A 26201-nucleotide genomic window follows, 5' to 3' on the forward strand; every position below is an offset into this window, starting at 1 on the left:
CCTGAACCCAAATAGTGTTTTTCTGTTGTAGTGTCCATTAATGGATTTATGGAGTGGAGGGAGTTGACTAAGTGCATATTCCTGACTTATAAAACTGATTTTATTTTAGAATGTAGCACATATTAAATATGTGCTACATTCTAAATCACACTTCTTTAAATAAAGAAGTGTGATTTCTTTATTTAAAAAAAATACATAGGAAAGGCATTTCTCTTGTTCCACTGGTCCCAAAGGAGCCCAAATGCCCACTAGCATAAGATTTTCTTATTCATGTCTCATACGATCAGTTTAAATTATGCTAGAATAAATCACACAATGAGCAACAACTTTTCTAAAAAGCAGCTGGAAATGGGATAGTCCTCCCTGGCACACCACAGGAAGTGTTGGATTTCCGTCTGTTTGCCCTGGCTGTTTGCCGTGTTTTGGCTGACGTATACTGCCGCTGTGTATTCCTTGGATCCCATTCTTTCATCCTCACATCAAAAACAATGGTAGTTAGCCTCATTTTCCACCCAGCAGCATCCCTCCACCCTCTTTGTGTTTCTCTTCTCAGCCATGGCCTCTCATCTACTCGTACTTTTAACCTGTACTGCATGTATGAAACTTACAATCATTTAGAAGAAAGGCAGGGGAAAGAAAAAGCTGAATAAATAAGTGGAAACATACAATGAACTTTAGTGATTAACTAAAGATCAACACGTCTGTGCAGAGCAGGGGCCGTTCATTATAACTTTGTATGAAAAGAATTGTTATTCATTGTTGGGCTTTAATCTGGACTAGACCCAGAGCCAATACTGCCACAGTCTACTGTGTGTGACGTAGCTGAGTGGTAGAAAGTCTTCAGCATTTTGCTGCACACATTTCTCCTTCTTTAGGAAATACAGCTTGATCCCAGAATTGATGATGAATCAGATTCTGTGGCCTTTTGAGTGACCACAGCTCAAACCAACATAACATGAACGCATCCTAATAAAACACAATAGCTTTTGGAAGAACGGTGTTCCACAGACCAGAACATCCAGTGAGCATTTTACGCACACACAGTAGGTTGTTGGGTTGTTTTGCTTGTTTTTATTTCTTTAAATTGCATGCTAAGCATTCCTTCCTTTCTCAGACTAACATTTGTTACTGACGACCCTCTAACCAGTAAATCTTGAATCATTGTAAATTGACAGCAGCTACATTGTGATTGTCCCTTATATAGTGCCGGCACAAACAGGTGTTATTTCTTATTTATTTGTTACAGCAGCAAGATGCACTTGAAGCTCAACTCTCCCAACAAAAATGACCGATACAGGGAAAGCAGGATGAATAACAGGTGGATATTAAGGAGGCTACAGGGCAGCACTGACAGGAGAAATGACATTCTTCAGCTTAAATCAATCCCTGACCTGGGAGGGCGTGGTTGGTATAGGATATGAGAAGAACAAATCATTGCTCTGTGTAAGATCTATTGCATGCCTGAAATAGCTGACTGGCTTCACTATATAGTGTGGAAAATGATTATTTCATCTATTGCTGAAGATTGCTCATGTATAAAATAATGAATAGGCTCTAATTTTTATGGGGGTTCAATTTTAATGGAGGGTTATTTCAAGGTTATTTCAATAAGATTAAAGCAAGAAAAGCTCTTCTAATGGCCATTGCACAAAGGAGGTCTTAGACTTATCCATGTAAATTATCAGGTAATGGTGATAAAAAGTTTTAAGCAAAATTTCCATGTAATTAGCTGTAAAACTAGAAGATGTAGAATAAATCTAAATCAAAATCCAACCACATACTTTTTGTATGTCTCATATAAAAAGGATGTGCTTGCTTGTGACTTGTAGTATTGAATTCATACATATTTTTACATTTCAATGAAATGTTAAAAAAAAAGATTAATTTTATGAGCTTTCAGCACATTAGACTTCAAGAAAGGTTTAGCTTTATTATGCCTAGTCTGAACCCTCACACGGTACCTTTAATGCAGCCTGTAATCAAAATAACTGTATTTCCCAAACCTTACTGAGTCCTAGGGGCTCGTCGTAGCTGGGGAAGTCCATGCACCAAGTAGAGATTTAAAAAGAAAAAGACAGAGCAACGCTTTCAGTGAGGCCACAGCTGTGTTATTAGCGCCATGTTCCACAGCAGAGAGCGGCTAAATTAAACCCCACACCGTGAGAAGAGTGACAGGAATATGAGGACATCAAAGTATCACGCTACAAAAATGGGATCATGTTTGTGCGAATCTGGAAACCACACACACACACACACACACACACACACACACACACACACACACACACACACGACTGTCTCTCACAGTAGTGAGCTAACTCACAGGAAACCTACATTGATTTTTTTTTCCCTCTAATACACATGAGTGCACATTCAGAGACACACTCACACAGGGGACCTCCCCAGCTTTCCTGACATGGATTAAAATGAGGCTGGATGAATCATTAAAAGTCAGTGTTGTTCACTTCTGTCATACAGTAACAGCACATTAAACCTGTTGTCGCTGCTTCTGAAGTAAACGGCATAAATTAGATGACGTATTTTAAATGTGCCGGTAAACACTGAGGTACAAAGATCATACTTGTGCAGTGTCTGTCATAGAAACTCTCACTTAGAAGAGTCCGTTTGACACTGACTCTAGGGGTGATATATCTAGGATCATTTGATAGATCCACTTCTTTCAGACATTTATATTGCACATTTGTTTTTATTTCATCAGATAGTAATTAAACTGCTAAACAATCTTCGAACTTCCTTTTATCCAAAATTCTTACAAGAGTAGTCGACTATTTGACTCCCTGACATAACTCTCAAATGTGTACCTTAAAGCAGATAAGGCATAAGCTGAAGAGGAACTAGCATCTCCCACTAATTTAGAAGATTATCGTTTAGCCTGGAAAGCCAGTTTGTCTACTCCTCTATCAACAAAACAAGGACTGAACAGTCACTTATATTTGGTCATTAGAGGACTTTAAGGAGGCTATTCCAGTGGAATGAAACTTTCTGAAACCCACACTGAAAGTTTTGCTACTTCAAAACCTTCTGTAATTGTGTCCCAACAAGCTTTTCTAATTTTCTGGCAATAAAAGGAAGTTTTGAAATGGTCCTATAGCCCATGGGTAGTGACAAGTCCAGGTTTGAGCTTTGTTTTTCCAGCAGGAGTTGGACAACACCGTGTTTGAAGTAGCCTGGAACACAGCCTGATAGCAAAGGCTGTGTTCCAGGCCTTTGCTGCAATAGATGTAGGCTGCCGGGGGATTCCCATGATGCATTGAGTTTTTCCTTTCCAGTCACCTTTCTCACTCACTATGTATTAACAGACCTCTCTGTATTGAATCGTATCTGTTATTAATCTCTGTCTCTCTTCCACAGCATGTCTTTATCCTGTCTTCCTTCTCTCACCCCAACCGGTCGCAGCAGATGGCCGCCCCTCCCTGAGCCTGGTTCTGCCGGAGGTTTCTTCCTGTTAAAAGGGAGTTTTTCCTTCCCACTGTCGCCAAAGTGCTTGCTCATAGGGGGTCATATGATTGTTGGGCTTTTCTCTGTATCTATGAAGCGCCTTGAGGCGACATTTGTTGTGATTTGGCGCTATATAAATAAAATTGAATTGAATTGAATTCAAAGAGCAATTTAGAGGGACCGCAGAGGAATCGATAGAGTCAAAGAGTTTAACAAATTAGATTGTGGGTAAAATATCAGCTGAGCTTATTGAGGGTTTCATTTGGGTTAGTATTTCAGAAACAACATCCCCAGAAACCAATTCAAAATTGTGGGATGTCTGGCATCATAACTAAAATGACTATTAGACCATGATTTTCTTAGAAATAATAAATGAATGGGGAAACCACTCACTGAAGCTGCTTTTGTTCAGGTTTTGGCAGCAAATTTCTCTCTTTTTTTCTGGTGGCGATGCAGAGCAATGGTTCTACTTCATGCCCTGGCATAGTCCAGATTTACAAAAACTCTCCATGCCTAGAGCTTCACATATTTGTTCCACTGAAGAAGAACAAACCATTTACATGTTGTTGTTTTGTTAGTAAATTTAACATAAACATCTATCCAGATATTTACACAAATGAATTTAAAAATGCAAATCCTTCTATAATAGTTAACTGTGTTATTTGACAGTCTATAACGAGACATGGAGTGTTTGGATAGTGTTGTTATCATTGAAGTAAACTGAATGCAGCTCAGTGTCCATTATAACAGCTGAACCCTCAACATTCCTGCATGTTCCTACGTTTTGAGTTCATACAAGTTTTTCTGGGGGGGGTTTCTGCCTTGTGCTGCTCTCAATAGTAGCAATAGTCCAGTAAATGAGGCATTCAGGGACCCATCTGTTAGGGCCAGCCTGACGTCAGCTGGGCCCATACACACCAAGGGATCACTTGGGCCTTATGGGGGCATGCACATATAAACACGCACACAACGTTTCCACAGATGCATCCTTTTGTAGTTCAAAATGGGGAAAAAAGTGATCCAAATGGTCACAAGAACAGGGCCATCAGATGTAATGTGGAGATTTACAGTTGAGTACACATGGAGGAATTTATATACGGTCTGTGACCTCTGTACAAAAAGATATGTCCAGTGGCTACAATTTACTGGCTGATTTCAAAGGGGAAATTTGTGTGCTAGCAACCAAAGAAAAAGCTTCATGACAGCCAGACTTTCCAGGAAAGATTTGGAGATTGCCCGATCAGTGCTTTCATTTTGCTTCATTCTAAGTGATGAAGTATCAATAGCTCATCGTGCTCCCCAGAAACAGGTCAACAAATGTCACAACAAAAACATGCAATAAAACTGTAAGAATAGAACAACATTATCAAAAATGATAAAACACACCAACACATGCAAAATAATTAAACACACCAAGTTAAAACATGCCAATTACAACATGCAACATTACGCCTTGTGAAACATGTTTCCTGTTTTATTTTGATAGTCCCTAGTCATGTGTTCAGTACGTTCAGTCGGCTTCCTCCCTGTCTCGTTATCTCTGATTAGTTCCAGCTGTATATCCCATCCCCTCGTTATCCTCTGTGTATTTAGTCCTGTCTTCCTCTGCCTCTTGTTGTTTCCCCACATTGATGTGTGTGTCGTCTGTGCTCTGCGGTTTCTTAGTTCTCTGTTCCAGTCCCAGTTCCCAGTTCTAGGTTAGGTTTCCTTGTGTTTGGGTCTTACAGCAAAGAAAGGCTTTTTGTTATTCCTTCATGTTATGAATCGTGCGTTTGGGTCCTACTCCTGCCAGCAACGTAGCCAGCCTTGACATTTTGTGTCATGAGCTGTTTTTAAATGTAACACATCTGTTACTTTGACCCATCACTCTGCATGATATCATACGTGGTCCCTAACAAAATCCTGTCTCACACAAGACAAATACAGTTCTACTCAGGTTGTTCTGACTACTGTTTATCTATCACATCTTTGTACTAATTATTAATTGAGTAATCCCTTTGCTCACTGCTGGCCTACATTCCCTGTTTTTTTTTCTTTTTTTCTTAGCCATCTGTCTTGTGCTTGGCTGTATGATCTTCCCGGATGGCTGGGACGCAGAGGTGATCCAGGACATGTGTGGTGAGGACACTGGAAAGTATACCTTGGGCAACTGCTCTGTTCGTTGGGCCTACATTCTGGCTATCATCGGCGTGCTGGATGCCCTCATCCTCTCCTTTCTGGCTTTCGTGCTGGGCAATCGGCAGAGGGACTTCCTGCAGGAGGAGCTGAAGGCTGAAAACAAAGGTGAGGATTGGAGGAAACGAACAAAGGCAGAAAAATTCATTGGAAATAAAGAGCATCATTATGTTATGTAGAAAATTCATGACAAAAGGTTAGTACACCCTGTTTAAAATGTAAGGTTTCACATATCAGGACATAATTAAAAACTCATTCAGTTCCATTAAATTTATATTTGTTGATGTATATTTGGCACCATATCACAACAATAGCAGGTAAAAGCAGCCTCATATGAACAATAACAGATGTTATTCATCATTTATTTAAAAACCAACCAAAATCCAGAGGTTGGCTGTGACAAACTGCACTGGGGCTATTAGAGTTGTTTTTCAGGTTAAAGATAAGATTTTCTGGAGAAAACCTTATTGCCAAAAGTTTTCACTTACCAATCCAAATGAAGAATGGGTCATTCTCAGGAGCTCAGTGCGCAGAGGTCACCAACTTTTTGCAGAGTCCATAGCCACATCTCCAAACGTCATGTGCCCTTCAGATTAGTGAGCAGCGCTCAGAGAGCTTCATGGAATAACTTTCCATGGCTGCGCAGCTGCATCCAAGCTTTACATTACCAAGCACGATGCAAAGTGTCAGATGCTGTGGTGTAAAGCACGCCGCCACTCGACTCTAGAGCAGTGGAGTTGTGCCCTCTGAAGTGATGAATCACACCGTGTCTGGCAATCCAAATGAAAATCTGGATTTGGTGGTAGCCAGGAGAAGAGTCTGACTGCACTGTGCCAAGTGTGAAGTTTGGTGAAATTTGGAGATTATGTTGTGGGGTTGTTTTTCAGGAGTTGGCCCCTTAGTTTCAGTCAAAGGAACTCTTAATGCTTCAGCATACCGAGACATTTTGGACAATTTCATGCTCCAAATAATCACTTCCAACTTTGGGAACATTTCCAGGATTGACAACATGACTGCACACCAGTGCGCAGAGCAATGTCCATAAAGACATGGATGAATGAGCTTGGTGTCGAGGAATTTGACTAGCCTGAGTACTGACCTCCACCTAATGGGATTAATTAGAGCAGAGACCTGTGAGCCAGGCCTTCTTGTAAAACATCAGCCTCTGATCTCCCAAATGTGCTTTTGGAAGAACAGTAAAAGAAAATCCCATAAACACTCTAGAAACCTTTTGGAAAGCTTTCCCAGAAGACTTCCATCCATCCAACCATCTTCTTCCGCTTATCCGGGGCAGCAGCCCAAGCAGAAAAGCCCAGACCTCCCTCTCCCCAGCCACCTCCTCCAGCTTGTCTGGGGGAACACCAAGGCGTTTTCAGGCCAGCTGAGAGATATAATCTTTCCAGCGTGTCCTGGGTCTGCCCCGGGGCCTCCTCCCGGTGGGACATGCCCAGAACACCTCACCCAGGAGCAACCAGGAGGCATCCTTGTCAGATGCCCGAACCACCTCAACTGGCTCCTTTCGATGTGGAGCAGCAGCAGCTCTACTCTGAGCCCCTGCTGGATGGCCGAACTTCTCACCCTATCTCTAAGGGAGAGGCCATCCCAGAAGAGCTGAAGAGGTTATATCTGGGCCAAGGAATGGGATGTCACTCAAGTTCATATGCATGTGAAGGCAAGCAAGCCAATTCTTTTGGAAATATAGTGTACATTAGAGGCAGTAAATGCATTAGAGGCTTATCTTCAACAGAGTGCTGGTGACCAGCTATCAGCACTAAAGCAATACCTGAATGAGCAACTGCTTCCTGTATAATATTTCACTCTCTGTAATCGTGTGATTCTCATTTAAGCCTTGAAAATAAACTGTACACAAGAACTGGGATAAGCTTCTGTCTGAAAGTTGGTTCTGCTTTTGCTTTTCATCAGCAGAGGACATTCAGACAACCACTTACACTGACCCACACCTGTGGAAAGTTAGAGTCTCCACTGAACCTAACTTGCATCTCTTTGGAGGCCTTCATGGTAGAAACCATACAGGCACAAGGAGAACATACCTAACCTCACAATATAAAGCACCTTGTGGTAACTTCCATTGTGTTTTGGTGCTAAATCAATGTGTGCAAATACATTTTGAGTTGAACTGAATTGAGTATTAGGAGTAGGAGTGTTGACAAGTCCTTCAGCAAACAGATTATCAAACTGGAGTACATTAACTGGCACTCACAGACAGTGATGGCACTTCTGATATAGTGACTTAACTATGTGACCAGAACTCCCTTTATGTATGTATGAAGTATTTGGCTGTTGCAAGATTTTTCAAAACATAGTAATTGATCCCTTTTTATGAACCGCAAACAGTCAAGTATTATTTGAAAAGTGAAACATGGTTATTCTGTAGTTCTGGCATGCAGAGAGCTTTAAAAATCAATCAGTGCACAAACTGAAACATTACGTCACATTTGGATATCTCATAACATAATTATTTAATACTAAATAAACTGAGAATACTGTTAAAAGCTGTCAGGTCACAGCCACTACCAGGCATGTTTTTATTCAGTGACCTTTGTCCTTGTTTCTTTTCCACAGACTTCGTTGTGTCAAGGGTAAGTGCACATGTACGAGTACATCATGTCTTCAGTCTGTGGTTTCATGGTTGATTTACTGTATTTATGACATCATGAATATAACAGACACTAAACTCTTCAGATTTAGTCTGAATAATATCCTGTTGCTTATTATTTAGAATAGAAATACATGCTGCCATCCCATTTCAGTATTTTTTTATTGTATTGCCAGTAAAGCAACACAATAAGATTTTAAATTAGCTGAAAACTGTAAGCAGTTGCTGATGAGCCACTACTTTTGCTACTTTTGTTACCCTTTTTGAAAACTGACGCTATCCATTTAAAATCATATCTACAACATGATTCAGAGAGTCTCAATACTTCCTATCCTGTGCATATCCATGCATTTTTCTTAATCACTAATTTAGGCACGATCAATAGTGTCTGTTTTAAATTGCCAATTATGTCGATTTAAAATGGCACAGTAAACAATTTCTTTTCAGTCTGAGCTTCAGCTGACCTGCTGTCAGGTCAGATATTTAGCATTTGTCCTCACGAGAGCGATGGTTCCTTCACTTTAGAGACTCTTGTATACTCATGTATTGAATTGAGTGAATGCAGGCTAAAATAAAAAGCACAGAGCTAGAAATGCGAAAGAATTTAGTGGGTGGTCACATGTAGAGCAAAACATCCCCGGGCACGTTTTCCCAAAGGAGCGGGACCCACAGCAAGTGGATGTGTCAAGACGTCAAGTCGGGAAAGGCCTTTCACTGAAGACTGTGCGTGATGCAGGATGTCAAGCTTCTGCGTGTATTCGTCAATGTGTGTGGTCTACTTAAAAATCTCTGCACACATAAATGGGTGACAGGTGATTACAATCTCTGGAGGTAGTACTGTGAATATCAACGGTGCTTCTTTGAAGTCTTTTTTTTTAAATTTAAACTATGAAATATGCTCTAATTTCCGGTTTTAGTAAAAGATATACTGAAATGTCCTTCATGAAATAAAAGCAAATGATGCTCAATTTAACGAGGTGCATCCACCATCAGAGATGGTTCATTATGAAAATTACCGTTGCATTTTCCATCTTATGCCTCGGTTTTGCTCATTGGCTTCGGCCTATGAAACACTTATATCCTTAAGTTTTTCTTCTTTCTTTGACATCATGACTTTTTTGTTTTTTAAGAAAAGAAGTAGAATTTAAGTTTGAGGATTCGGCTGTATCCAGTGGTGTTCATGCGATATCAGGTTGATTTAATTTAAGCACCAATGTCATTGATGGGATAGCAATCTACACTACTAGCGCTAAACAAACCAGCAGACCATCATGAATGTGAAATGTTTGAAATACGTGCACAGTGAGATCCTTTAGTTACCATAGTGTTACATTAAAACTGCTTCCTTCCTTCCTTTAGCTCCATCTTGGCCCCCGTCTGCGAATGGATGGTGTAAGACCCTGCAGTGTTGTCGAGTTAATCTCCAGCATGTTCTCCTTGCATGTGCTTTGATCAGTTATGTCTGTCTGTCTGTCTTGTGAGAAACTTTGCACTTAACTTTTACTTATCCTTATTTTGTAATTCTGTTTAATAAGCTTCCTTGTCAAAGAAAGTGCTCAATACAGTTTACAAAGTGAAAGTAAAGTGTTCAAAGTTTTTGGAAAGTTTTTGGTCATCTTCCTGCATCCATCTGCATCTGGACGTCAAACAGGATCTTACCTCAGTCTTTCTCAGCCATCATAGGGGGCAAAATATATATAGTCTATGTTTCTCATTGGTCAAGGCTGGGACCGTCCTTAGTTTTTTGGTTTACTGCTTCAAGGAGGGCTGTGGGTTGCACTTTACATACCTTAAGCATTCGGTGTATAACTGAATAATTAAAGCCAAAGGCACTGATCCATTCTCTTATGCTCTTCCAGCTCATGGTCGTGCTGGTTTGGAGCTACTGTAGGGAGAAGGGCGGGTACACCAGGGTCAGGTCGCCAGTTTGTCGCAGGGCCATGTTGTTGTTGATAATTATTATTTTTTATTATTATTATGATCATCATGATGATCAATTATTCATTATGATTTTTATCATAAATTATATATCATTAGGACAATTTTCATATCCCTCATAAATTGCTTTTTGACAAAAGGGTTTATTCCCTCTCTCTGGTGGATTTGACTCTATATGAAGAAACAGACTCTGGGAATGTGTTAACTCCCCACAGGGGAACACAGACAGTTTCAGGGCCTCTGGTATAGCCATCATATCCAGGTAGTAGATGACGGATATCAATTACAAGGACACTAGTTCAAAATTTACCCTTTTAAAAGCTAATAAAAAGCAAAGTTATTGGCCGATAATAATCGACAACGTAGTCCTTTTGCTCCGTACATGTTCTGTGCTTAAACAGGAGATGGATGAAAAAATCTTGTGCCTTGTCTACAGATTCCTTGTGTTATGTATCTGTTCTTTACAGAACAAGTAAGATACCCTGTAGTCTGGAAAAAATAACATTAAAACACGTGAGAGTTGATTTTCAATGTCAGATGATTTGATCTTGTTTAAAAAATGGCAAACATGAGACGCATGAGTGCTTGGATGAGTGGAAGACCATGAGCGGGTAAGAAAGCCTTTCTCAGTTCTGTTTAACAGAAAGAACTTAAGATATCCCAAAATTAGGAAAAGTCCATTGTTAAAGAAGTTAAAAATGATGTTAAATGTAACACATAGCTTAAATAAGTAGAAATATATGTACTTTAATATGACCACATAAGTATCTTATCAAATGTCCAACAACCATTGACCACAACGTGACCCTGCAGAGACGGCTTCTCCAAAGACAAGAGAGGTCAGCAAAAAACTGCAATAACTTCAAGATAAGGTTCACCAATTTCAAATTGTGAAAACATTTAATATCTCACCATATATAGTGCATAATATCAAGAGATTCAGCCAGTCTGGAGAAATCTCTGCAGCACTGCATTAAAACAGAATCAGGCAGGAATTCCTCACTAGTCCAGCAGCTGGTCTCCTTGGTTACCTCCATGGATATTTACGGACTGTTAAGAGCAGATTCCAGCTGATTGCATTTTTTTATTTTTAAGTTTATTTGCACAAAATCATTTTAAAAATAATGCAAAGGTGACTGAGAGGAAGCTTGAATTCACGGTTAATAGGATCAACAATGGGAGTCCTGCAAAGGGACAAGAGTGAAACGAGAGGTACTGAGCTATGTCCAAGAGTGAGTGACCTACAGTCTTACGTGGCAGTGAGCATAAACACAAGCGGTATCTTAGGAGGCAGGTCGATTCCAAGAGGGAAGTGACCAGTGGCAGAGGGCTTGCAGGCAAGTGAGTATTCCAGATGTCAGCGATTATCACTACAGGAGTGAAGAGAGTACAGTCGACAATACTCTGCCCAGAGGTGGAGCCACCATTCCAACTGAAGCTTAGATTCACTGAGAAAAACAAAGAAAACAAAAGAGGACCCAGCCGTGACAGTGTTGCTGCCATCATATTCAAAATGAGCTATATTTTTCATGAAATATTAGGTCTCAGTTTAATCACTTGATATGTTTTCTATGCTGTGAATCATTTGTGGGTTTGTGAGAAGTGATTTAAATCTCAAATTTCTTGGAGTGAGGGTTTTATTTACTAGTTAGGCTGCATTATTCATAATGGTCAACAGTCGGGCGCTTTTGTGATCACATGACAGCACAACATCACATGATGTTGTGCTGTCCTTTCTTTTGCAACACTGATGTTATTGCAATGAAAATCTGAACCTATGCTTTAAAAGACTGGTGGTCCTCAGTTAAAATAGCAAAGCATTGACTCTGCAGCTGTATGTTGGTGTTTGCAGTGTAATGTTCTTTTAGCTCTCCTCCTTATCACTCCAAGTTCTTTGACAGCTTTAACCATATTAGACTTACCGTTGTGATGAGGCCCACCACGTCAAATATCTGATACAGTAGGAATTCAATTCAATTCAGTTCAATTTTATTTATGCAGCACCAAATCACAGCAACACCTCAAGGTGCTTTATATTGTAAGGTCGACCCTACAATAATACATACAGAGAAAAACCCAACAATCATATGTTGGTGCTATGAGCAGCACTTTGGCGACAGTGGGAAGGAAAAACTCCCTTTTAACAGGAAGAAACCTCCAGCAGAACCAGGCTCAGAGAATTTAGTGTTTACAAACATACATAAATGTCAAGAAACATAATGTGCAAGAAAAATCGCCTCACAGTGTAACTGAGTCCAGTATGTATGTATTTCTTGGAGCCGCGGCACCTAACAGATAATACAATATTCAATAATCTCCACATCTCACCCAACATCCAACCAACTTTGGGTAAAAAATCATTTTCATTCGGCGGTTTTGCTTGGAGAATGAGTCATCCGGTAAGTGCTGGAGCGATTAATATCCTGCTCCACAGGCAGCCTTCATCAGCAACATTCAAACTCAACCCCCATCCAGCCTACAGCCACAAACAGGAGGTTCATCCAGGGGCAGCTGTGACTGGCTAAATAATGGATGCCTCAAATCAGACTGTTGCTTGCTTAACTGAGTTTAATTAAACTTGTTCTGACCTTGGTATTCACAGGCCAGCAAGTTGCTCCCATTTGTATTTGTGACATTTACAATAGTTTCCGGTTCTCTTAATCCATCAAAAGAAACATGTTTTTCATTGAGTTATCAATAAACCTTAATAAAACATTAAAGACCTAAGATCTCATGGCAGAACCATGAAGGTTTATGCATTTCAAATAGACATAGCAGCTCTAAAGGATAAAATTACATTGAAAGTGTCAGAATGAGGCTGCAAAATCTGTAAGAAAAACTTTAAAGACTGTCACAATGTTTCTGTATGTTTTCTGTTTTTGGCCTTTTATTCACCACCTGCTGATTCACATGTCAAAGTCCTTGTGACAGTCCCCTACTTTGACTTGCGGTCATGTGACATAAACAAAGGAAGCTCCAGCAGTCATTTGAATTTTAACATCACTCATTTAAATTGAAAAAGGTTACAACACCAAACGAAACAGGAGAGGAAAGAAGAGTCAGTCGTGGCTGAATGTGTGCGGAGTCAGCAGGAAAATAATGAATGTGCAAAACTGATCTACAGGAGAATAGAACTGAAAATACTAGAAAATGTCCGAATGCCACATACCAGGCAGTAGTCACAGCCTCTAACATCCGTCTGGTTTCATTTGTATACAAAATAATTATTTTTCCACTTTTAAAGGGAAAATATTCAACTGCCAACAGATTTCGACACTAGCAGCTATTTTTGATATGATATTATCAATTTAAATAACTTTATTAAACTACACGGTTTGGTTCACAGAACGATCGCAGGCTGGTTTGAACTACAAGGCGTGACACTTCTCTCTGTGGTACATCCCACTCTGAAACATTCATGCTGAAGACCGAAGTCCGGGACAAATAAACAAACAAAAAAGAACAAAAATCTTGAACTTAATCCATCATAACAGCTCGATAGTGTTTATGGTCTTCATGTGGCTGTCGATTAATAATAATACCTGCTGTGTGGTTGTGCTGAGTGAAATTTGTGTATTTTATTAGTCTGGTACTTGGCAGTAATGAGCAGTTATGTGTTTTACACCGGAAGCTTTAGAATACAGTCATCATCTAAATGTGCCAACTATATACCAAAAATAACCCCACTGACTTTGAGGCAAAACGCAGAGTCAGAAGTCTGGATCCAGGAATGTTTGGATTCATTGTGACAGGACAGGTTGGGCATTTCACATCATATCTTCTCAGATACATATCAGATTTTATTCAGAAAATATAGGAGGCATTGTCTTGGTGTTCTTCACAAAATAACAAACACATGAAATTTACTGAAGGTCAGGAAGGAATTTCCTGCAGATGTGCAGATGTGTGAATTGTGCATGATTTTACAGAGACATTTCCACTCTAAACTGTTGCATATGAGATAGAAATGTGTGCAAATGATGCCTAATGTTGTGCTTGACATATAACCCCAGTGTTCAAGCACAGTCTATCCCTGCGAGTACAAAATAGTTTATAGCATGCAGGACAAGAATGAGTCCTAGCACACACCTGCTTTGCCACCCTCTCCTGTCTCTCATGGCATGTTTCAGTTTCTATTTCTCAGCTCAGATGCTGCTGTCCTGACACTGTCTCTGTTCTTTCTCTCTTTCTTAACCAGATTGAAATACAAGAAACTAAGGATCCAAGATTTTGTGTTCAGCGGTTCCATTGAGAACCAAAGATCTCTTCCTCCTCTTCCAGCTTTGTGCCTCGTTCCCCGATACTTCACCTCCTCCATCTCCTGTCCTAAGCTCTTCAGGTGAAACCCTTTTGGTTTGGGTTTTGGAGGTCAAAGGTTGTTAAACAGGACTGATACGGACGAATCTAACAAAGTCAAACTGTTTGAGAAGAAACAAAACCTGAGAGAAAGTGGGATGATCAGCTTTACCAAACTCTGGGATAAAATCATTCGCAAACACACGCTCGTATTGTTCCGTGGAGTTATTACATCACAGAGTTAACAAATGTGATTATTGAATGAAGAAAAAAACACTTTACAGCTTTAAAAGTCAGAAGAAGAAGTGCGTATGTAAAAGCACACAGGTGCTACTTATGACAAAAAAGAAATGAAACAACTTTTGTACAATTTAGACAAAGTGTCATTTTGAAGTCTTTTTTAGGTTCATTTTCAACTTCTCTTTGTACACGACACGGTCTGAGCCCGGGAACGTCAAAATAAACGTTTCTATGGAAATAGGTAAATACATACTTTTGTTGCCCATACGTGAAACCACATATTCATCAGCTGTTAACAGTATAATGTGTTTGTCCTTTACTCTGTGTGTAATACTACCAACAGGTGGGCAAAACCAGCTGTTTCATTCGTTCGTATTTCACAACATTACAGTTTTTGGTTTGTTCATCAAAGGGGCGATATCTGTTCTGCTTCCTCAGCTGGGTTCTGTTTGTGTGTCCAAAAACAGCCCTGCATGCTGCATCTATCTCAGGCCTGAAAGACGATGCCGGGGCTCAGACTCAGTCTGCTACACTGTCCTGCTACTTGCCCAGCAGTTGAAGAGTACTGAGAGGACAAGAAAAAGAATTGCATCTGTGTAGCTGATCTTATATGGACACAGACAATTGGCTGACATGATGATTATAAAAGGCATTTTCATTCTGGAAGGCTGTAATGGACCGAGCAGTGAAGGAAACTTAGGCACAGGTTAAAGTCCAAAAAAATGATTTTTTATTTAACCCCAAAAGCATAATTGGTTAACTCATGCAAAAAGAATCAAAATCTTGGGCCCATAAAAGAGGTCAAAATAACAGAACTCTACTCAAAGTTGACAACACTATGATAACTCAAACAAACTGACCTAAGTTAACGAGACAAAGGGGAAACTTAAATAGTGGCTGATCAGCCCACAAAAACAGGAGGAGGGGTAAAACACACAAAACCTAACTAAACCTAACATAATGAACTCCAATTCCCCCCCATGGTCCCGAGTTATGGCATGAACCAATTTGTAGTCTTCCTTTAAAGCTGGCTCCGCCCCTTTTCCACCTCTTGGCTCCTTAATCAAGGGACTGGAACAGCTGCAACTAAGGTAACTCAGAAAACAAAAGATTAATCACACATAACAGTGTAAACTAAAATGTGCGCACTTATTTTAGAATGCAGTGTTATGTGGATATGTGAATTAACTCTAAACCAAAACCAGTTATTTATTGTCCTGTAAATTAATTCCTATAAAAACAAATGTGAATGCGATGTTATTTATAAGCCTCTACACTAACATGGTGGGTATTACCACTGTGTGGCTGTAAGTGCAGCCATCACAGGCACAACTGAATGAGAAGGTGGAAAGAAAGACTATCGTGATCATTATTTACTTAGATGTTTTTAAAGTTTTAAACTTGCTTTTTCCAAGTTGCTGCCTGAAAATCAGACAGATTTAATCCAACAGCTCTGTAAAGTCAGTGAATAATAAAATAGAATCTAGATTCTGATGGACGCACTAATATCCTAGTGCTGATGTTGCATGAATACAGAGAAAGTCAACACAGGTTCAGATCAGGACGATCTAATAACAACCACAAAAAAACCTTGTGGATAATTTTCTGAAAGAAAACAACTTTGCAACATTTAGGATGCTGTTGGGGTTTAAAGTGGCCTAAAAACCCTTGTGGAAAATCTCTTTTGGTGATCACCAATAATGCAAAAGTCTGTAAGATGCTTTAGTTAGCGCGCCCATTTATAGTCAGGGGCTAGTTTGATCATTTATCATGAATTAAATGCTGTAAAAGGCATTTAAACTAATTACTCCGCCTATCCGGGAAAGTTTCTTTGTTTGTTTTTAATATTTTCCGCACCATGACGTAAATTTCAGTTGTAAAGTTGATGTTCAACAAAGCTAGAGCATCTCTGTTATTCAGTGAAAAAAGGGTTGTGGGCTAGCCGTAGCTAACCAGCTAAAGTCACTGAAGGCTGTTTATCTGTTTTCCTCATGAATTGTACATTTTACAGTATATTTTCTTTAAACTTTAAAATGGGATGTCAGAAGACAGGCTTCTGACAAGCAGCAAAAGTAAATTGGTATTTGCTATGATTTGTTTTCCTTGAATAATTTGTGGCATACTCAGCAATGACATTTGAGCTGCTCTGAATGAGTCATATGTCAAAGACACATCCATGCAAATAAATATATAAATAAAAAAGATTTGGTCTTCCTTCCCGAGACTGTTATTTAATTTAATCAAGATGAAAATGGTTGGTTTATACTTGTTTTCTTTTTCCTCTGCCTTTGTTTGAGTGTTCGTTTGGTTATGAGATGCTCTGATGTCTCTGTGTAGTGAAACAGGAATGTTTGAGAGGAGAGTCCAGCATGGCTGCCAGCGCCATATAACCTGTTTATCACCATTAGTGTCATTTTTAAAAAAATAAATAAACCAGTAACTAACAATTGTAATTTCTGTTTTACAGACACAGAGGAGCAAAGCTCATGATTCAAATGAAATATAATTTACAGTTAATACTGATCAATTGATGATGAATGACTGTTATATGTAACATTAGTTAAAGTCTTTCGTTCTATTTACATCCATGTCAATGAGACGCCTTCATGTAAGGAACCAGTGATTCCATCTCGCCATACCTTTAACAGGAGTTTTCCCAGCTGATCTTAGATAAGATACTGGTGAAGCCTGGATTCCTGAATCTTCTCAAACATGAGTAATTAAATGCCCTTTACTGGCACTGTCTGGATGTATCTGACTGTCATGACGTTTGGTGACACTCTGGGTCGCCTCTAAGAGACTGTGGATGCCTCTCTTCAACTGTCAGTGCCCATGGTGACCAGTACCAGTCTGGAAATTGACACAACACGGACTCCAACACAAAATGAGAGAAAAACAAATTCTGGCTTCAGATCATATCTTGTTAGCAACAACATTAGCCAACTTAGCTAGTTGCTATGTTGAATTGTTCAATTTTCAATTCAGTTTTATTTATACAGCACCAAATCACAACAATGACCCTAAGGTGCTTTATATTGTAAGGTAGACCTACAATAATACATACAGAGAAAAACTCAACAATCATATGACCTCCTATGAGCAAGCACTTTGGCGACAGTGGGAAGGAAAAACTCCCTTTTAACAGGAAGAAACCTCCAGCAAAACCAGGCTCAGGGAGGGGCGGGGCCATCTGCCACAACCTGTTGGGGAGAGAGGAGGAAGACAGGATAAAGACATGCTTGGGAATCGTGACCGTGAATTATCAAGGAACAAAGCAAAGAGTTAAGACTCCTCAACAAAGAAGAATTTAATCTAACCTAAACAGACTTTTGGGGCCTGGTTTGTTATCAAAACTCATGAACTTCCCCACCGACATTAATCAAATTCAAAATGAGCATATTTTTAGTTACTTTGATTATCTACTTTCAATCTATATGCTATGCAAATAAAGTTACATGCTAAACATATTATGCTGCATTTTTGGTGAAGGAGGAGTGTGAGGGTGAAACTGCCTGTGTGGCAGCAGGGTGGAGTTTGTGGCACAGCACAACTGTAAGACTGAAGATTTCTGTTTTGAAAGGCCAAATTCCTGTGCACCTGAGCCACCTTGGATATTTCATGGCATGGCAGCTACAGGGAAGGAATTCCTTATGACTGCTGTGATGTTGTAAACAGATGATCATTCCAGCTGTCAGAAAACGTGTAACGCCATCTTGGAAGGGTTAAATGTTCCTCCTCTCGCCCCAACCGGTCGCAGCAGATGGCCCCGCCCCTCCACAAATTGTCATTTGTACAAATGACAATTGCCAATATAATTCTAACACTGCAGATAAACTCTATACATTTTTATGAATCTTCCCCCTGCCAAAAGCTGTAATATCAAGCTTAGAGAGACACGATAAACCTGACCGTACTCAGACAGTTACTTTCTCTTATATTTTTTTATTTAATTACATTTATATGAAACTACATAAACAAATGTGTCGAACTTAACTGGTGTATTTCTCAGCTTATCATCATGCCCTGGGACAACTTTCTACCCCTGTGTTGGTTAGCCATGTTTCCTGTTATTTCTAACAAATGAGCAGGGGCAGCAGGCTACACAGTAAGTCGTGGGTGATCGCTGCTTTCTTGGGTGTGGTGCAGTGTGTCCAGACTACTGGCTGAATAGTAACATAGTTCCTTGCTGTGCCTTCTCTCAGCCTTCCATCTGCTCAGGCTGGAGCAGTGACCTCAGAGAGCAGCTGTGGTCCTTCAGGTTTGCCTCAGGGAGGGTCAGGTACAGTGCTGGAAATTCCTAATTACTTTGATACTGTTATGTACTTCAGTGTTTCAATGCATAATGTGGTGAGAAATGACCATGTGTGACAACCAGAGATTACGCGTTACTGCCTCATTCAAGTAACGAGTAAAGTAAGGGATTACTATTGCAAAAACGGTAATTAGATTACCGTTACTTTCCCGTAGGAACGCTGCGTTACTGCGTTACTAAAACCGTGATTTTTTTTGCGAGAATGTCTCATGACAGTGACGTAAGCGAGTGCCACGTTAGTGACAACAGCTGTGTGCAGATCAACAATGGATCATATATCGAGTGCGGAGAGAGTATGAGCGTGCAGCGTTTAAAGCGTGGAAGTACTGACCTTACTTTGAGTTTGATTCCATAAAAAGTGACAAAAACATTAGTGTCCGTTGTGCGTGGGAAGAAAACTTCTTTTTACAGCGAAAAAAAATCCTAAACTTCCGAACAAGCACCGAGTAGCTACGACGTAATGGGAAACTCACAGAGAAACTCGCGGATTCTTCCACTGACCGCTGCACACCTGCACCAGGGTAACCCTCCGCCTACCCCACTCCTGCTTTACAGGTGAAAATAGAGCAACAGGACCGCTAGTCTTTGACTTTATTTATTTTCTGCTGTGTTTTACTTGCATCTATTTGAAAGACTGAGTGTAAACACAAAAATTATTTTATTTTATGTGCTGGAATGTGCAGAAAATAGGTTTAAATATTAAACAAATTTCTTCCAGTCAGAGAATGTTGCAGATAATTTAATGTTTGCTTGATGCATAAAGTTAAAAGATTAAAACTAATAAAACAAGTTTTAAAAAGAGACTTTTCCATTTGATTACATTTTGTATGATGATTATGCAGAAAAAGTAGAATTGGGCTGAAAGATCTATCACTTTATCACCTATTCAGGTTGTAAATCGTGTTTTTAAAAAGTAACTAAGTAACTAAGTAATTAATTACTTTTGAAAATAGGTAATCAGTAAAGTAACTGGATTACTTTTTGAGGGAAGTAATCAGTAATTAGTTACTGATTACTTTTTTTCAAGTAACTTGACCAACACTGGTGACAACCCACTGCCTTTGCAGTATGTTTTCCCCTCAGTGTGGTCTTGGTAATTAACAAGCTTGACAAAACTGAAAACATCCGTCAGCGACCTTTCTCTGTTTAACTGATCTTCCTGCTTTGAAAGTGGCACAACCCAGAAAACTATAGCAGCATCCCACAAACAAACATTGATATAACGCTTATATTTGTCATTAGAATAAAAGTGCAGACTTTCCATTACAGTCTGCCAGTTCTGCTACAGACTCCAAGGAATGCCCCCTAACCGATTTATGAGGTTCATAAAGTTCTCACTTAAAGCAACACCAGTGCAGCTGCCATGCACAGTAAGATCCAAGAAAAGAAACCCTTTATCTCTTGCATTTACATACCACATTACATTCTCCCTGCTGCCTCTGATCCTTGAGGTCCACTGGCAGTGTCAGCATAATGTGAGTGGGACAAAAGGTGCAGTAAACCTGTTTTTGGCAACAATAACATCCATCCATCAATTTTCAGGAGACTATTGATCAGTTGGTGGCCACCTGATAACTATTGGTCATGAGGGGAAAATCCGTATTCCACAACTGGTTTGCAAGTGGTTACAGGAGGATGTTTGCTGTTGCTGGGTGAACCTGATCGCAGTAAAGGAATACACATTTTTCTATACTGAACAGAAAAGAAAAGTTCTTCTGTAGAGACCGTCAGTGCAACTCTCCAGATCAGATTTGCTGTAACTCATTTAGTTCTACAACTTCGAGCATGATGTTCTTAGTGTGTTATTCACCTATTACAGAAGGATTTGCAGAGTGATTATGAGCGCAGATAAACTGAATACAGTGTACTAAACTATTTATATATCTGTGTAAAACACTGAAACCAAATCAACTTAGCAGATGCTGTAACTGAGAAATGTGCTTTTGTAAAAATTTAACCTCATTGTTAAATTTCAAAACTTGTTTGGAAAGCGTCATCAACAGCTCCAAAGGTCAGAAAAGTTCAGGGTTTGTTTTGTCATAATATTTAATTCATTTCATTTTTATTAATGTAGTGATAAATCAGAACAAGAGGTGCCTCAAACGCTTTATATTGTAAGGCAAAGATCCTAAATAACTGTATTTAACAGCTCCATGGGCAAGCTGTTGAAAATCAAGAGAGGAAATTGTGACATCCAGTGAACATCCATAGAAACTATCGCTTTTTGTCACCATGACGTTGCCATGTATAAGTGCATATTGTAACTTTTGAGACTGAACATATGATCAAACACAGCTAGAGTATCTATCAGATCAGAGTGACAATGGAGAAGCTGACTTTCACTTGGGTCGTTTGTGTTTACATTAGTCTGCAGCTCAATGCTGCTCTCTAGTGGAGAGAGGCGGCACTGAGAAACACTGATGCAGTTAATAAAACTCAGTAAAAGTACATTTAAACCTTTAAGCTGCATAATAGTTCTTAATAGTTGAGCATATACAGAAAACGATCCCATCCAACTCCACAGGCCAGTGCATGAACCAAACCACCATCAGCCACTGACTCTCATTTCCATGAGTATGCTCTAACCTTCAACTGGTTCAATGCACCACCTTTAAAAATAAAGCGCAAGTAACAGAACCAGTTTTTCTTTGAAAGGCTGTATCAACCCTTCTGTATTTATATTTGTCTAACAGCGCTTTTTCGTATAAATTCGGAAACTTTCATATGCAAATTTAACACTCTTCTAGCCAGAGAAATCCTCGCAGGTTAAGCAAAATTAACTGAAAGAGAAGCAACCCTGTTAATGGAGATGAATGAAGACATTTTGCTAGCTGAAACAAGACTGCAATGTTGTCAATAATACTGCAGCAAATTGACCATTGTTAACTATCGTACAAGCCCCAGCGATGTAGATCCCATTCAGACAGCTCGACAGGTGCAAATCACACAAGAAGTCTCCCTCAGATGCCATCACAATGGTAGTTTTCAAAATACATTACCATCATGATTGTTTTATTATCAAAATGCATTACATCTCTTGCTTTTTAAATCTTCTGGAGGAGAACAATTGAAATAGTTACTACTATGATCTGTGTAAAAATAAAAGCAAACCAACAGAAGGATCTTTACAAAAACAACAGAAAAAACGCAGCGCCTGGTTTTTGGAGGAACCCCAGAACAGACCCAATTATTCGCTTCCATCCATCTGACAAAAGGTGGTCACTCAGACCCTACAAACAAAGATCATGCGGTAAATTCAGTGTACAATATTTTCTCCATACAAGTCTATATCACATTTCTTTCTATACAAGTACACATAATCATACATAATGTCCTATTGTGTTTTTTAGGTCGTATCTCTTTCAGTTTAAGGTGCTGGTTAATTTTGGGTCACAACTTTTATTTTTTCCATATCTGTCAAACATTCATGTAAAATGAGTACCCTCCTGTGTGTTAGTGAGGGGAGAGGGTGGTGAGTTGTAGTGGTGGGTGTGTGGTGGTGTCCAGTTGCACAACTGGTCCCCTCGGTCCTTGAAGTCGTCCACGCAAACGCGGCCATTCCCCCCCACATCCGGTCCTAAATGAAAACGTGAGGGAGCAGGCGGCCACCCTTGTCGCCTTGACATTAGTCTTAGGTCCTGCTGCGGCCGACGGGGGACCGTCGCTTTCTTCACAAGTCAGTATGTGTTGGTAATTAAAAAGGAAAAAATTCAAACAAAATACAGCATTCTGTGGAAAGGGAAGCAGCTCCAACAGGAGAGGATAGCAGCTTTTTTTTCACCTCCCTCGGAGATCCTCGCCCCTGATTCCCCTCAGCGTCACACGGAATGCAACGATTGGTCAGACAAGAGGAAAAAACAAACAAACTCTGCAATATGAAAACCCAACAGCTTGGCTTAGAAATATAGCCCCACTAATAAACTTCTTTTTCCTGCACGAGTGTGTAGATTTGGAGAACAAAAACGATGAATGCAGCCTTGTGGGGTGGAACATAACTGGATTATAAACTTATAACAAATACAAACCAAAAAAAACAAAACATGCAGCACCATGAATCAAAGAGCTGTATTTCTCAAGTATAATATCAGAGCAGTCCTAAAGTGAAACCAAAACAGTCCAGTGAGGTGAGAGAACAGAAGATAACACCAAGGCTGGGTCGCTGGGGGGAAATGGGCTGGTTTCATGTTTGAGAAAACGGAAGCTGGTATTTATATGGAATGATCCTAGTTTTCAGGGAGAGCTCAAACTCCCCGTCTCTCTAATGCATCTATATAACGGATGATTAACAGGTCGTCTTCCCCCCTTACCAAATTAAACAATTACTGCAGCACAGACTCGGCCACTCGCCGAATCAGGTAACCTCGACCAAAACAAACAATTTAAACTATAACTCTTGCTTTTAGTTACATATGCATTTCAGCATTTCTCCAACCTGGATACCACAGTGACCACAGGTGTGGTAGAACTTTGTACAGACATTTGTGTGGAAGGTTTTCATTTCTGACATTATCGAGCCTCTCGAGGAACAATTTCAACTTACACATGATTTCTTTGTTTTTCTTTTTCTCTGAACGTGTCGTCCGAATCACTTTTCCCTCTGATTCGCTAATAATGTCCAAAGTCAATGATTCATCTTTGTGCAGGATGTGCTAATTATTTTTTATTCTTCTGAAAAGAAAGAAAAGAAATGACAGAAAATAATATGGGACAAATTCTCAAACAAGTCCTTGTTCTTCTTAGGTCTGTACATTTGCCCTCCCCAAACTCCTGATCCCTGTTGTACTGCAGCCTCAGGGTTGAGGAGATGCACAGCTCACACTCGCGCGCGCACACACACAAACACACACACACAAACAAGGTCCTAAAAGCTTCCTGACTGTGTCCTTACTCCGGATCCCTGGAGGGAAGAGTGCTGGAACTGACTGAGGTTCGTCCCTCGCTGGGGGTAGTGTGTCGGTCCAGAGGCCGACAGCAGTCTGGGGCTAGCCTGCAGCACTGCCTGACCTGGGCTGCCTGACTTCAGGCTGCGAGGTGCCTGATGCTGACTCCCTTTGGAGGCCTGCGCACCAGAGTCTGTTTTAGTCTGCCCATGGACCCGGGATCCTGGGGTAGGAGCCCCCACCAGGCCGCTGCTGTTCAAAAGGCTGGCTTTTAAGTGGCTGCTGCTGTAGCCTCCGTCCGCGCTACTGCTACCACTCTGCTGGTGAAGCGAGCCTGTCGCTGGCCTGGAGTCTGTTGAGGAAGTGGGGGTGGGACTTGAGTATGAGGCTGGGGGGTGGTCCTGGGCGTGTCCTTGGTGGGAAGAGGAGAGGCGCTGGTAGACGTTCTGGCCTGATGACGGGCTGTAGGAACACCGGAATGGCGAGCTGGAGGTCTGCTGGAGGAACATCGGGCTGTCAGTCTGTCTGTGGCTCTCTGTGACCTGCACACAAGTACACACATAGGCACACTGTGTGACACTTCAGCTCATTTCCAGCTCTAGATGTTTAATTTGTTTTTCAGAGAAGAGGGGGGAGGGAAAAACAAAAACACAACTCCCCTTTTTATTTTAAGAGGGGAGCCGCTCTTAAAATGAAGCAAGTTTGAGCAGTTTTTTTCCCTCAAGTCTCGTCTCAGGTACCATATTCATCTTTCAAGGCCGACACGCCTGAAGTGATGCTACACAGGGTCAAATATCGAAACCTTCACTATTACTTCTACAACGATCTCTTATCCTGTTCCACTGTTTCTCTTAAACTTTGCTGCTGTAACTTCACGCTGCCCACTTTCTGCAGCGACACAACAAATTCCCTACGTGTGGGACTAATAAAGGCCATCTTATCTCTATTATCGTATCTTGTTGAAAAACATACTTCTATAGAGGGATGACTGCACCTCTAAAGAAAATGGAAGCGCTGAATTTAATAGGACAAATGAATTCAGCAGACTAATTGTTTTTGATCATCTCCTTCATAACGGTTGGAGAACAGAAGTCATTGTTGAAGACTGAACTTAATTTACAAGTAACGCAAAACACGGACAGCAAGTTCAAAGTGATGTGGACCAGCTACCTGGTGAGAGTAAACAGAGGGGCTGTATCTGTGTGGACTCTTTGTGGAAGAAGCCATGGACGCTGCCTGCATCTCATATCGATCTACATCTGAAAACAAAACAGGAAAACCAATTTCACCACTGAGAAAAGAGCAAAATTAAAGAGCATACACAGATATTTCAACAGTTATTAAAATATAAATGAATCAAATTGCTTGTGACCATTTGTTGTATTAAACTATAGATTTGCCTTTGCTTTAGAATGGCACACAGCAGGATGTAAGGGACTGCCAAAGCCAAAAGTCATTTACCAACTACTATAAAATAAAAAAGAACGTGCTACCACCAGGTTTTTACGGAGCCCCGCAGGGGACATGGGAGAAAAAAAAAATTAAGACGGACTTTTGCGAGATCTCGCAAAACAAACTCGGGATCTCGCAAAAGTTTTAGCCGCATTCTTCCCGTTAGCTTCGAGCTAACGGGAGGTCGAGACCTACTACACCCGGGAGGAACACCGCTTTCCCGGCACATCGTGCGCCGACCTCCTGGTCGGCTTCGAGCCGGCGTCCGAAGAATGCGGCTAAAACGTTTGCGAGATCTCGCAAAAGTTTTGCGAGATCTCGAGTTAGTTTTGCAAGATCTCGCAAAAGTCCGTCTTAATTTTTTTTTTCTCCCATGTCCCCTGCGGGGCTCCGTAGGTTTTAGCTGTTAGAGGTGCTATGGGATCATCTCCTACTGTACAAAGAAATAAAGACGCCAAAGATGACGATTGACGATGACGAAGAAAACAGTCAAACGGTACCCAGCGAACAGTGAATACTAATTTTCCTTAAAATAGCCATCCCTAAAATACTGCTTTATACTAGGCTGTCTATAAAGTCTAACAATATATTCTTGTTGTTGTGACGTTCCGAATGCATTCATACCAGATTCCTTCTCTATGGAGCCTTCACTCCTCTTGTAACTCCGGTCCACCTTGAAGCTTCTCAGCACTCGCTCTAGAACCCCCTGGCCTTCCCTCAGACGCTCAACAGTAGTGGGGACCATCCTTGGAAAACAGACAACTGTTAGATCTGCATTCATATAATTTATTTATCTGCTAAGCTCTGAATTATTGCAATTAACAAAGCCGAA

The 26201-nt window shown here is 40.4% G+C and overlaps 2 protein-coding genes across 11 annotated transcripts in view; one reads left to right on the forward strand and one right to left on the reverse strand.

Annotated features, from left to right (window-relative positions):
* Positions 1–23885, forward strand: part of lhfpl4a (LHFPL tetraspan subfamily member 4a) — a 36762-nt gene extending 12877 nt beyond the window's left edge. Inside the window, exons 2-5 of one of the 6 annotated variants that reach the window (XM_085161110.1) lie at positions 5506–5742; positions 8218–8234; positions 9611–9643; positions 14388–23885. In XM_085161110.1, the coding sequence (XP_085017236.1) occupies positions 5506–5742; positions 8218–8234; positions 9611–9643; positions 14388–14441 (341 nt within the window). In that variant the 3' untranslated portion in view covers positions 14442–23885. Of the gene's footprint in view, positions 1–5505; positions 5743–8217; positions 8235–9610; positions 10668–14387 lie in introns of those variants that run through there. The other 5 variants (XM_085161111.1, XM_085161112.1, XM_085161109.1 and 2 more) reach the window with 5 other exon arrangements.
* setd5 (SET domain containing 5) overlaps positions 21998–26201 on the reverse strand; it is a 29869-nt gene continuing 25665 nt past the window's right edge. For all 5 annotated transcript variants that reach the window (XM_085161054.1, XM_085161051.1, XM_085161052.1 and 2 more), the window contains 3 exons: positions 25994–26115; positions 25088–25176; positions 21998–24459 (listed from right to left, as the gene is read on the reverse strand). In XM_085161054.1, the coding sequence (XP_085017180.1) occupies positions 23899–24459; positions 25088–25176; positions 25994–26115 (772 nt within the window). In that variant the 3' untranslated portion in view covers positions 21998–23898. The remainder of the gene's footprint in view (positions 24460–25087; positions 25177–25993; positions 26116–26201) is intronic.

This window comes from Neolamprologus multifasciatus, chromosome 5 (genome assembly GCF_963576455.1).
Source record: "Neolamprologus multifasciatus chromosome 5, fNeoMul1.2, whole genome shotgun sequence".
Classification (NCBI taxonomy): domain Eukaryota; kingdom Metazoa; phylum Chordata; class Actinopteri; order Cichliformes; family Cichlidae; genus Neolamprologus; species Neolamprologus multifasciatus.